The sequence below is a fragment of the Vigna unguiculata genome, chromosome 10 (genome assembly GCF_037176805.1).
Source record: "Vigna unguiculata cultivar grain cowpea cultivar isolate G323 ecotype 2 chromosome 10, ASM3717680v1, whole genome shotgun sequence".
In the NCBI taxonomy this organism is placed as follows: Eukaryota; Viridiplantae; Streptophyta; class Magnoliopsida; order Fabales; family Fabaceae; genus Vigna; species Vigna unguiculata.
The window spans coordinates 41,481,200-41,494,348 of NC_140801.1; the positions used below are offsets into that span (position 1 = coordinate 41,481,200).

At 35.3% G+C, this 13,149-nt stretch overlaps 1 protein-coding gene and 1 long non-coding RNA gene across 2 annotated transcripts; one reads left to right on the plus strand and one right to left on the minus strand.

The window, feature by feature from the left end:
* The first annotated feature begins 204 nt into the window (after positions 1-204).
* On the plus strand, positions 205-3,845 carry LOC146883224 (uncharacterized). The gene is made up of 3 exons (XR_014984991.1): positions 205-439; positions 558-623; positions 3,586-3,845. It is a non-coding gene; the product is annotated as an uncharacterized LOC146883224 (long non-coding RNA).
* A 1,672-nt stretch (positions 3,846-5,517) lies between these two features.
* LOC114166121 (non-specific lipid-transfer protein 1-like) lies at positions 5,518-6,514 on the minus strand. Its single transcript, XM_028050790.2, has 2 exons — positions 6,049-6,514; positions 5,518-5,799 (listed from the first exon to the last, which is right to left on the minus strand). The coding sequence occupies exons 1-2, from the start codon at positions 6,414-6,416 to the stop codon at positions 5,790-5,792; spliced, it is 378 nt and encodes a 125-aa protein (XP_027906591.2). The 5' UTR covers positions 6,417-6,514; the 3' UTR covers positions 5,518-5,789.
* Between the last annotated feature and the right edge of the window lie 6,635 nt (positions 6,515-13,149).

The following is a 13,149-nucleotide window of genomic DNA, read 5'->3' on the forward strand; positions in this document are numbered from 1 at the left end:
TACTCTCACTTGGACTATACTAATTTCTTCTAGGCTGGTACAACATTCCTAAAAACAATATGATTTCAATAGTTCTATTGAATACACACTATACCAATTCACATTCTCTTTCATAGCATATTTCCTTTATGATTGATGAAAATGTGTTTGAAACTAATTGTGGCTTAACCCCGGAATCCTTATCCAATTATTACACACTGTGAGACCCCTTTATTTCTTCTTCTTCTTCTTTTCTTTTTTGCCTTTTTGCCGAAAGCACAGAAAACAACTCCCTTACGTTTACACTCTCCACTCCACACAACCTTCCATCAGCCACTTCTCTTCAGTGCACCCTTCTTTTCTTTTGTAACTTTTTCCCTTCTCTTGCAACCAGATCCTGGAAGTGAAGCTACTGTAGAGCCCTCTGCTGATTCCAATTTCGTTGCTCCACCACCTCTGAGTAAGTCAACAATGCAGTTTTGATCTCCTTTTTGTGTTCAAATTCAAAATTTTGTCCCAAGTTCTAATATTAATCAGAACATTCATCTTTTTCGTAACCTTGTGTTGCAATTTCTTAGGTTGAGTTGAGGTTTCTGCCCTTACTGGTTGAGGTTGATTTCACCAAGCTTAAAATCAGTAAAAAAGTAAGGAAAGCTACCTGTTTTCTTGAATTTTTGCATAGAAACCATTTTTGATGACTTTGATTGCATGATTAGGTGTGAAATGATGTTGAATTGCCTGTTTGCGTTGAATTGGAGTTTTTGGTATGAATTTTTTGGAGTTTGCATGCGAGATCAGATTGGGAATCTGATGTTTTCGCCCAAGCAAGCAGCTTTCGCACGAGCGAAAACACCATAAACTCATCTTTGTTCCCTATGCGAATGGTCGCCTAGGCAAGCTATTTTTGATTGAGCGAGAGACAATCTCGCCTAAGCGAGAAAACCCAGCCTGAGAGAGAATTCGCACAGATTTAAAGTGCTCTCTACTTTGAGTCTCGCTCAGACGAGAATGATCCATTTAGGCGAGAGAATCCTTTTGCTTGGACGAGACCTTCTAGCTTGAGCGAAACCCACTACAGTAGAGTATTTATTTCCTTATGTGTTATGGATGAATGAATACCCTCAGTGTTAAGGCATGAATTGTTATAATAATATGCTTGAATTGGTGTATGATAACCTGCGTGGTGTAAATGTGTGAATTGGACTATGAGAGTTGTGGTTGATCTAGAATTCCATGGGGAAATTCTAAAGGGTATGATTGTGTGAATTGGACTATGAGAGTTGTGGTTGATCTAGAATTCCATGAGAAAATTCTAAAGGGTATGTTTTAGTGTATGTAAGGACATGAGGACTCACTATTGGGGGTATCCTGAAACTCCAATAATTATTCACGCTCAAATAGAGCAGAATGGATTATGTCGTGAGGAGTAGCAGGAGGTCCTAGTCTTTGGACTTGATCAGGTCTTAGATGAGATCCAAGAGATCCAATGTCACTTATATAATCCGGATAATTGAGTCTAATGTCATTCCTTCTTTTCTGTGTTATTATAATCCAATTGATTTTCGGTGAAATATGAAATTAATATTAAGTTTTTAATTGAATTATATGTTTCTTCTAATCATATTAGCTTACCCTTCTTGCTTGTGTCTGTTTTCTTGTGTGGCTTTCCTTTTTGCAATGATCATCAATTAATTGATGTGAGTAGAGAAAGATGCAAGTGAAGGCACTCCCTTCTTGGATAGGAGTTAAGACAATAGAATAGAGTTTCTGATAATAGCCTTTGTTATATGTTTTGATTAGAGTTGGAACTTTCTGTTAACTCCTTTCTAACATAGGTTGTAAATATAATTGACATTTCTATAGTTATTTGGATGATTGTATTAATACTCTCTATTAACTTCCTTCTACTATCTGCCTTGTCTTATCATGATTGTATATTTCCTTTAGTAGTGTAAAAACTATTAAATGGGATGTTACACACACAATATGTAAGACCCGGGAAAATTAATTAAATAATTAATTAATTAATAAATGCGGGTAGAAGACGCCTTTATGGCATTAATTGTTGTTTAATGTGATGTGAAAAAGTACTAGCTCAAGTGGTTGAGAGTATTTTGGTTATGTAAGAGGACTTGGGTTCGAGTCCTAAGTATGCCAATTATGTGTGATTGTTTTGTTATTGATTTTTAAGAATATGTATGAGTGGGTGATTGGTACTGTAAACTTATGTTGATTGTGATTGGGTGATGATCTGCCAACTTTGATCACACATTCCAAGTTAGAGGTGCTGAATTATGTGCGTTTTACTTGAGTTGTATTTCTTTGTGGTGTGCTCGATTGGGGTCTGAATTTGGTATGCTTTTAGGGGTTTTATATGCAGTTGTGATTGAGTAATTGTGTACTCTTGGTGTTGTGCAATTTCTTGAATATATCACGCAAGTGTACGTGGGTTTTTACGTAGTTCTTTTAGGGAAGTAATGCGATGGTGTCAAATGAGATGAAAATTCAATTATTAAGCATGATTCTGATGTACTTGTGCCTCTACATTGTGTTGATAATGATTGGTTGGTGTTTTGGTATGATTTTGACGAAGTGGGTGCGTGAACAGACTCGAAACCCTGCAAGTCTCGCCCAAGCAGGTCCATCTCGCCTAAGCGAGAGTTGCAGAGTTTCACGTAGAGTTCTGATTCGTGGTTCTCGCCTAGGCGACCAAGGAGGGGTTTGAGCGACATGGTCTCTCGCTCAAGCGAGAGGCACTCGCCTAAGCGAGTTCGCGAGGAGAACTTGGAGGTTTGAGCGCGATTTCTCGCCCAAGCGAGAGGCTTTGGAGTTTTGAGTGACTGACACTCTCGCCTAGGCGAGAGTGGTTTGCCTAAGCGAGTTCTCGAAATGTGTTCATGTTGGTTTTGTCGAATGCTCGTCTAAGCGAGATTTGTTTGTTATTGGGAGAAAGTGTGACTCGCCCAGACGAGGAGATCTCGCCTAAGCGAGATGACGTGTTGATGTTGAGAAATTTCAGGTAGTTGTGTACTTGTGTGTGGTGTTTTGGTGATCTATTCTAAAGTATATGTTGTGTATGCATGTGGTGTGGTGGTTGCGCTTAAAGGAATAAGTCCATTAGGGGTCTTGGATGTGCTCGGTGGTTGGACACATGATGGGCATGGAACTGGTTGAGTTTCCGTCGGCTAATAATGGGCGAGGAGTCCTTAGTATGGTGATTGCATGTGTCGGGCGCACGATGGGCAAGGAACTGTTATGTTCCCATCGACTACTATCGGGCGAGGAGTCTATAGTATGGTGATTGCGTGCGTGCCAGGGTCCAAGTGTGAGACTTGGATGTTTTTACTGCAGACGAGGAGTCTGTAGGGCAGGACTATGAGCGGGATAGGCTCATAGGGTTGGACCACGAATGAGTCAGTTTCGTGGGAGCACAGGGAAGTCCCAAGACCTAGTTCATGCATATGACTCATGAAGGACCATGAGGCCATGATTTAGGTCATTTGGAAGTTATAAATTTAGTTATGTTATTTTGGGTTGGGAAACAAAATTATATCATGTTTTGTATATATATGTTGTGCATAGTTCACCCTTTCTGTGTGTGTGTAGCGATGATCGGATAACTTATTATCCGGGAGCAGATGATGTGACAGGTGGGCCAGGTGACACTTAGACGCGGAGCGAGGGCTAGCAGGGGGATAATTTTGTATATGTATATAAATGTACATTTTTAGCTTTGAGGAAATTATGTAATCCCTTTGGGAGTATTTGATTTTAATTCGGTTTTATGAATTATGAATTACTGGATTTATGGATTTTAGTTTTAAAGTTTTAAATTTCCCGTGTTTTGGGAAATAGTTTATATTAAATGCAACACTTGTTGGATTTCGAATTTTCATTTATTTTAATATCAGTAATATTTCTTAGGGATGTTACACAATCCATATCCAAGTATATAATTTTTAAATTATTATATATTTTTCATGATTATAGAAATATAGTATATTATTTATAAATATTATAAAAGATAAAATGATAAGGCAATTATTTTAGTATAGAATATAATTAAATTTAGGATTAAATATGTTTTTAATCTCTAAACGTTTATAAGAAATCGAACTTAATCTATGTTCCAAACTTTGATACAGTTTGGTTCCCAAACTTTAAAAATAAATAGATATAGTCATCATAACCTAGTCGTCTTAAATTTTTTTTTTTGGCATGTAAAATGGTGTTTCTACATTTGAGTTGTTTAAATTGTTTGACATGTTCAAGACTAAATATCATCCTGAAAAGTCTTGTTAAAAGAAATTGAGGTCATTAGCTAAGGGGACTATAATCCTTCAATTTTAGTGTTTGATAATCAAAATGTATCAAAGTTTGGAAGAGGAAGGAATTCCAAGTTTAAGTTTAAGTTTAAAGACTAAAAATCAGCTTAAATTTATATAAATGGTCTCTCAAAAACTAAAAATAATGCAATAATATTGTCATAAATGTCATTAATCTAAAATGGTTATCACTCATCTTTCCATAAACTTGGGATCAATATAAGAATAGTCACTCGAAATAATATCGATCATGTATGCGTAGAAACCTAGTATTTCTCCATCTTGTGTTAAGCAAATATTTGCATAAATAAGAAGACAAGTAAACATTAATAAAAAATTAAACCCATCTTGAACCCATTTTCAAAGTATATATAACTAAATACTATAGTGTGAAGATTCTAACATATACAATATTAATTGATTAAATATTTATTACTTCACCTATATATTTAATCTAACTTAAAGATCGAAATATCTTTAGAAACAGCCACTTATCTTCGATTGATAATGGAGAAAAAAGAAACAACTTAACAGATGAAAAAAACAACATTTCAACATATTAAAGGAAACATTTTGCGTCTTATAGAAGATATTGAAAATGAGAAGTAGTATAGTCTGTTTCTATTCGTAAAACAGTACCCTGTCAGAAGAAATTTCTCCGTTTCTATTCATAAACAGTCAGAATTAATTGAGATAAGAGACAGTGAGATCGGAGCCGTGGATTTTCTCTCAATTTTCACATAAGTGCCCCATATAAGAATCTTCAGTCAAAGCTTGTCTATTCACAACACTTACTAAGTTATGTTTCTTGAAAAACAAAAGATCTTTAATGTTGCTAATACTTTAATGTCTGTAGAAATGTATTTCTCATACAATAAAAAACAAAAAAAAAAATGTATGGTTTGTATTATTTTTAAAGAAATACTTATTAGATAGAATAAGCATATTTCTACTTATTACATAATGTGTTTGTTTGTCTAATTTATTCATGTTTATTATATAATAAGCAAATTCCATCTTCTATTATTATTTAAAAAAATAAACATATATATATATATATATATACACTTAATAATTCTTCTATTATTAATACCTCTAACTAAACTCGTCGTGATTTAAATACTTAATTGCCACATTTAGCCAAGACAAGCAATCAAAAAATTAAAATCAAGTTAAATAGAAATTTAGGTCAAGGAACAAAGAAATAGACACATCACCCAAAAGTACCATAATCATTAATCATGTCTCATAAAACTGAAGTTATATATTCTGATTTATATGGGACAATAACAGCTCATACATAATACTCTATATCTTCTACTAGTGCCTACACAAGCAGCTTCACCACTACTTCAGTTACAGACTTTATCACAGACATAAGATAACTCGTACAAGCCTCAAGGAAGCATTTTCTAGCCATTCCCATGTCATGTCACGTGGCCTTTTATTCAAACATAGTATAACATAAAACACCATGCTCCCACCTCACTGCACACTGCATCACAACAACAACAACAACAACTCATTATAAACTGTAAGATAAAAAACCTTCTCACTGTAACAAAAGATCACAAAAGACTAAAACTTGTATGACTTCTTCAAACGTAGAAGTTAGGTTCTGATTCTTGCTATTGACATCAGAGAAAAATTTAGCATAGAAATCGCTATAAACTATGTTAAGATATTAAACATCTCGGTTATAAGATTATCTTAGTAGTAAAATTAAAAAAAGGTAATGGAGTACCTGTTACAGTCAGTGCTAGGGCTGATCTGGTAAGGAATGTTTACATGACATTGCTTGGGAAGACTAGCAGCAAGGTTGAGATTCCTAGGATTGTAGGTGATGCCACTGCCACTAACAGCATTCTTGATGCAGTTGCAAACAGCTTGGCGGTCAGGTGTGGTCTGAGCCAGGCCATAGAGGTTCTTGATCCCATTGCAGCACTGATCAGGAACATTGGTTCCACCATACATCACATAGGAAATGCATGGGCTCAGGTTGCTCACAACTTGCCCACATGTCACCACTGCCTCTACCCTGGGAGTGCTTGTTGCTCCAAGAACCACCCACACAATGCACAACAAAGAAACCCTAGTTCCCATGGTGGCCATGATCAACCACTCAACCCTTGCAAGAACCAGATATGGAAAGGTAGTGTAGTAATTATGTGTTTGGGGCCTTTTCTTTTCTGTGTTGTGGTGCTTTGGAATGCTATGGTGGTTGTGGTTATATAGAGGGAGAAGGGTATGGGGCTGGCTAAGATGTTAACAGTCATGTGGCTGTTCTTATTGGGTAGTTGAAGCAATTCAATGCATTAATGGAGTGTAGTTGAGTAAGTAAATGCCACACTATACTAGGGAAGAGTGATGATGAAGAGAAACTATGATGATGTCTACAATTTGTTGGAGATTTTTTTTTTCTTTTTTCTAACGAGTAATATCCAACAGCAACATTTTTTTGTTTCTGAACACCTAATGAATACCATAATTTCTCTATATTTTCTTTTTGTATCACATCATACAGTCTGTATATTTATATTCCTACCGGCACCATAGACTCACATCATTTAGAAGATCCAAATTTAAGGTTTTTTTCTTCTTCTATCATGTGTATCTTTAAAAAAGATAAAATCATAACAAAATCTTAGAATGAAAAGAAAAACAAATATTTAAATTGTTTTTAATCTTCACTACTGGTGAAACTATTAGATATGATACGAACAACCCAATATATAGTATGTACTATGTACTAATGTATAATAGTGACATAACATAAAATGAATACTTTCATAACAGAATGTTGGATTAAAAAAGTTGATTGAAAAATAACATCGACAACAATTATAATGCTATATCTAAGTTGCACTGTCTGGTGACTGAAATCACTGTTACGTATCACAGAGTAAATGATTATCCATTTTCCGAGCAGTGTCAATGTTTCCAACAAGTAGGTCACGTGTGGATTAAGATTATGGTTGAAGTTTAGTAATCTTTGGAACAATTAAATAATTCTTCTACTCTTACTCTAGGTTTTTCGGTTGGCCACAGGCTACGTTTCGAGTTAATCACTTCTTGTTTTTATACTTAAAACTACATTATGCAAGTTAAAAGGAAAAAATAAATTATTGTATCCCTATTGGTATTTCTATAAGGTGAAAGAAGGATTTAAAAGGACCATAAAGAAAGAGAGAGAAGAAAAAAGGTGTCTATAAGAGTAAAAATACGAGTTGAAGAAAGATATTTTGACTATTAAACTTAAACAATTTTCTTTTATATATGAGACGACATCTTTTAATGGGTTTAAAATAAAAAAAATAAAAAAAAAATGAAAAGAATCAAAAACTACTTAAAAGAGATGTCACATTAATTATAAAAAAATGTCAAAATTTAATTATTAAAAATTATTATTTTAAAATATATAAAAAAGAATTGAAAAAGAATATTTGTACATATTTTTCTTAATAAAGACCATTATAATTATCTTATTACACATTTTATTTTATGTCTGTTTTATTTAACTAAATAAGAAAAAATATAAGTTTTGATTTTTATTTCATTTTTTTTAACAATTTTTCTTTCTTTCTTTTTTTTTTTAATCAGACATATCATAAAAGAAGAATTTTAAAAATATTTATGGAGGTTATTGAAAGGTAAATAAATATTAACATTTCTTTTAATACTTTTTTTCTCTCATATTATACTTGCCACATATATCATTTTCCATGTCGCATTCATCTAACTCACAGAAAATGAAATGTGAGAGTTTTATCATTAAAAAAAAGTATTACAAATATAAAATAGAGTACTAGAATGCTCCAACTTTTTTCAGACAACATATACCACAAAAATATTTAAGGAATAACTTTCTAACAATATATATATTTATTGATATTATGCAACTGCATGTATTTTGGAGAACAGAAGCAGGTATGGACTGGTTAAATTATAAATGCTATATGTATATAGGTTACAGCAAAGTTATATCCTGCAACTGCAGAATATGATAAACATCATTTAAGAGGGTACATATATATATATATATATATATATATATATATATATATATATATCATTTTAATTTCTTATTTCTTTACTTGAAAAACAAAAAGTGCTGAGAGGGGAAAAAAGTGGGAAAGCACAAAAGGAAAAAGATGATGATTATTCACCTCTGAAATCATTCATATATTTTATTTGATAATTTAAATATGTAATAGTTAAAAAAATAAAATGTAGAGACTAAGTAAGATATTTTAAGTACAAAAAAGATGAAAATATTATAATCATAGGGATCAAATAAGTAGCTAACTTGATTTGTAAATAAAATTTGGAATAAACTTAGAGTGAATTGGATTTTTATGACTAATAAGAATTAAGACAAAGTTCAAATATAAAAAAGTACATACGTAATTATTTAATAACAAGATATTTACATTTACAATTAAAAAACTCGAAAGTTAATTAATTTAACTATAAATATTATTTTTTATTTAAATAATTCTCCAAAATAATATTCACGATTTGTTTTATAAATGTGTAGGCTTAAATACTTTTTTTAAGACCCGTGAAATTTAATTAATTAATTAATAAATGCGGGTCGTGGAAGCCTTTATGACATTTAATAGTGGTTGATGTGACGTAAAAGAGTACTAGTTCAAATGGTTGAAAGTACTTTGGTTGTGTAAGAGGACTTGGGTTTAAGTCCTATGTAAGCCACTTATGTATTATTTAATTATTATTGTTTTAATAATATGAATGTGCGTGTTAAGTAAGAATATAGTAATTGAGTTATGTTAGTTTAACATGAAACATGAATTGGCATGATGGTTAGCATTGATTTAATATTTGCATGATTAGGGGTTCAAACCTTGGTTTGAACAAAATGATTTTCTTTTTGTTAAAATCTACACTAGCATGGAAGTGAAGAGGCACATAAACCCTAAGGCATGTGGCAGCAAGGGTGGCTGGAAACAGAAGGTAGTATGCTTGCAATCTTCGTTATATTCGCAACCGCCTGGCGGTAGGGCATGAACCGCCAGGCGGCTTATGTGTTTTCAGCCTATTTTCTGGGTTCGCCTATGAACCGCCGGGCGGTTGAGGGTGGCCCGCCAGGCGACGCAACGTGCGTCTTCTTATTTTTTTCGTTTTGGTTGGTTTGTCAGCGATGCTGTGGTGTTTGGGTTGTATTTCTATTGTACATATTTAATTGACATGATGAATTATGAGATTGTAGTTACTAAATTGATTGGACATTGCATGAACTTGAAAAGTTCATGAATATCAATTGGTGGGTTGATGAATTGGGGATTTCATAATCACACTAAATTAAAGGGAAAAGGTTAATGGAATTTTACTTATTGGAAGTTTTAGGAATGGATCATGAACCTAAACATGTGAGTACAACCTTTTGAGTCGTAAATTGAATGAAATCAGAGTTGTTGTGAAGGAGGCAAGGTTCGCAGGTGCAGGAACCCCCTGGCGGCACCATATTGGCCGCCAGGCGCCACACCAGAGGTGCGTGGTGTGTTGATTCACGAAAAACGTTGTTTTTCGTACTTTTCGCGTAACAGTAACCGCCGGGCGGTATTTTAGTCCCGCCAGGCGCCAATCGTCTAATTCTGGGCGCTAGGCGCCACCAATTTTTCTGGTTCGCGCAGTTTTCGTAAAACTGCATTTCTCGATTCGTTAACCGTCCGATTTAGGTGAAATTTTGACAAGTGGTCCATAACATGTGGTTCTTCACTTTAAACAGTAGAGATTGGATTTGGAGGTCAGTAGCTAGAGATATACATTACCTAATATTACTAATTTTGGAGTTTGTAAAATACATGAATAAGCCTTTGATGAGTTCAAGTAACTTCTAATGAAGCATAATTGGGTGCATGTGGTAAGTTAAATTCAGAACGTATGTTAATTGGGTACGAGTGAGATAATTATGTGAGATATGGTATGGATGGTGAAACTTTACCCTAGTCGTGGTTTTGTGCTTGTGAATTTTTATTGAGGTACATATGCAATATTGACAAAAGTGTGGTGTCATGAGTTTATAAAAATATCAGACTGTATGATCCTAAGACGAGGTGTATGTGGAATGTATGTGGCATGTTTAAAGGGGTAAGTGAAGGAGAGTATGGGTGCATGACAATACTTGATTTGATGGCATGTTTAAATGGGTGTGGTGTAATCTTATTATAGTTGTATGACTGGAAAACTAGGCTGTGTTATAAATTGTTATGTTGTATGATTGGGATCCCTTGGGGATCTGTTTAAGTGCCAAGGAACCAGTAACAGTGTGCTACTGGTATGGCGCCTGGCGGCGCGAGCGAGCCGCCAGGCGGACGGAAAGCAATCAGCGATAATGGTCATAGCACCTGGTGGTAGGGAGAGTTCCGCCAGGCAGAATGGTGCAGCAGAGACTCTAATGGTGCGATGGCGCCTGGCGGCGAGGCAGGTGCGCCAGGTAGTGACGGTGAGTGGCGCCTGGCGGCATGGTGGGTCCGCCCGGCGGTGACGATGCAGTGATGATGTTGCAGGCGCGTGGTGCTTGGCGGTGTGTGATGCCCGCTAGGCGGTGTGTGATGCCCGCCAGGCGGTCTGAACCTAGTGTGTGCCTGACGACGTGGGATGCGCGCCAAGCGGTTTTGGTTCAGTGATGGTGCGCGAGGAAAGGTTTCTACACAGCTTTAAGGGATGTTCATGATGCGATGCTTTGGCTGGGGGCCCAATTACGAGTGTAATCTTGTATTGGGGTAACACGTGACCACTCAAGGTTGTAGCCTGGTGGTTTAGGAAGTCCAGTGGAGTGTGCGAGTTGTGGCTCGTACGGCGAGGTTCGGGTGATTGCCCTCTTCAGAGTGATTCTGATAGAGTTTTGGTAGTTTGGAACAGCTACAAACTTTATGTTTGTTTCGGGGAGCTCCACTTGGTGTCACGATGAGATGCTGTGGCAAAGTTATTCCCACGTGTGGACTATCAGGTGGTGGCCTGTAGTCGAAGGGGCGAGTAGACACTCGCGCAGCAAAGATCGATCATCGTTCTCACCTAAAGGGTATAGAAATGATAAACGTCTAATGAAAGTATTGGAAGTGGAGAAGTAAGGAACAAGGGAGAAGAATACTAATTCGGGGTTTTAAGGTTGCGATGTTGTATTTAATATTTTATGTGTTTGGTTTTATTTAAATGAGCTCACCCTATCTGTGTGTGTGTGGCGATGATCATGTAACTTGTTACATGGGAGCAGATGATAATGCAGGTGAGCAGGCGGATACGTAGAGACGGAGTGGGGATCGTGACGGGATTATTTACTCAGTTTTATTATGATTTACTTTTGTAATTTTTATGGTTTGATTTTGTAATAACGGAATAGTACGATTTTAATTACTACGTAAGCGATGTTGAACTTTTAATTTTCCCGCATTTTTGGGAAATTACGAGAATAAATGCGATGTTTTATAAATCTTATTTCTTATTTATTTTTAAATAGTAATTTCCGGCTAGGACGTTACATTTTTTATCCTCATTTTCGTAGTGTTTATTGCAGATGGTCCTTATTTTTACCAAATGTTTAAAATGGTCCTCATTTTCACAATTCATGTTTAATTTAGTCTTTTTCTGTGACACCATTTAAATAAGTAACGAAGCATTGTACAAGTGGCACTGTTTGTATTATGTTGTACTGGGGTGTATTACATGTAATGTACATGTGTAGTAATTAGATATTTGGGGATAAATAGGCGAGCTAGGGTTTTGAAAATGAATTGTTGGGCAGTTGGTCAGTTGTTGCAATCTTCTTCCTCCATTCCCAATTCGTGTTGCTGCAATCTTCTTCTTCCTGCAATCCCATTACATAGGTATGTCACAGTCCCAATCTTCTCCCTTTACCTTTAGTTGTGATCGTTGGAGGTAAGTGTTGTAGCAATTCATGCAATGTTGGTGGTTCAACGAGAAATGGGGGATTAATCCCGATTAGTAACTGCGGAGAGATGGCAGAATTAATAAGTTCCAACCACAAACAAACCCCGTAACAGAATTACAAAAACCCTAACCCCAACTGATTCAAATGTGCAAAATTTATCACAACCCTGAAAACCCTAAACCCACAAGCAAAGCACTTACCTCGTCGATGATGATTATCTGGAAAATTGAAATTAAGCGAACAAATCGCCACATCCAATTGTTGCTTCCTCTGTAAATCGGAGATGAAGAAACTCGAAGATGAAGAAATCGTCTGTACTCGTCAATCCCTAATTGCAACGTGACCTAATTGAAAAATGTTTGCCCCAAATTGAAAAGTTAATGTTAATAATCCACTTGTACAGTACACGTAATACACCTCAGTACAACATAATACAAATAGTGTCACATGTACAGTGCTCAGTTACTGATTTAAACGACATCACAGAAAAGGACTAAATTAAACACGAATTGCGAAAATGAAGACCATTTTAAACACTTGGTAAAAATGAGGATTATCCACAACAAACACTATGAAAATGAGAACGAAAAAGGTATTTCAGCCTAAATGTGTATAAGTTCAATTCCAAACTTTAAAGGATTTAATTTCCATTTACGCACAGCATATAATAGAAAAAACTCTAAGAGATAATCCATTAGAAATCACTTTTTATTTTTTTCAAAATTATCCCAATTTTATTAATGTTTATTAAGTTAGCCGGTTCAATATAGGATGACAAATAAATTTGTCCTCGGGAATATTGTCCGAACTCGTTCCTGTTTTGACCAGGAATCTCCGCATTAACTAGACATGGATATGAGTATGAGGAATATCCTACTTTTTCAATTAAGTATAAGGATGTCTGTATTTGTCCCATCCCATTCCTCATGACTA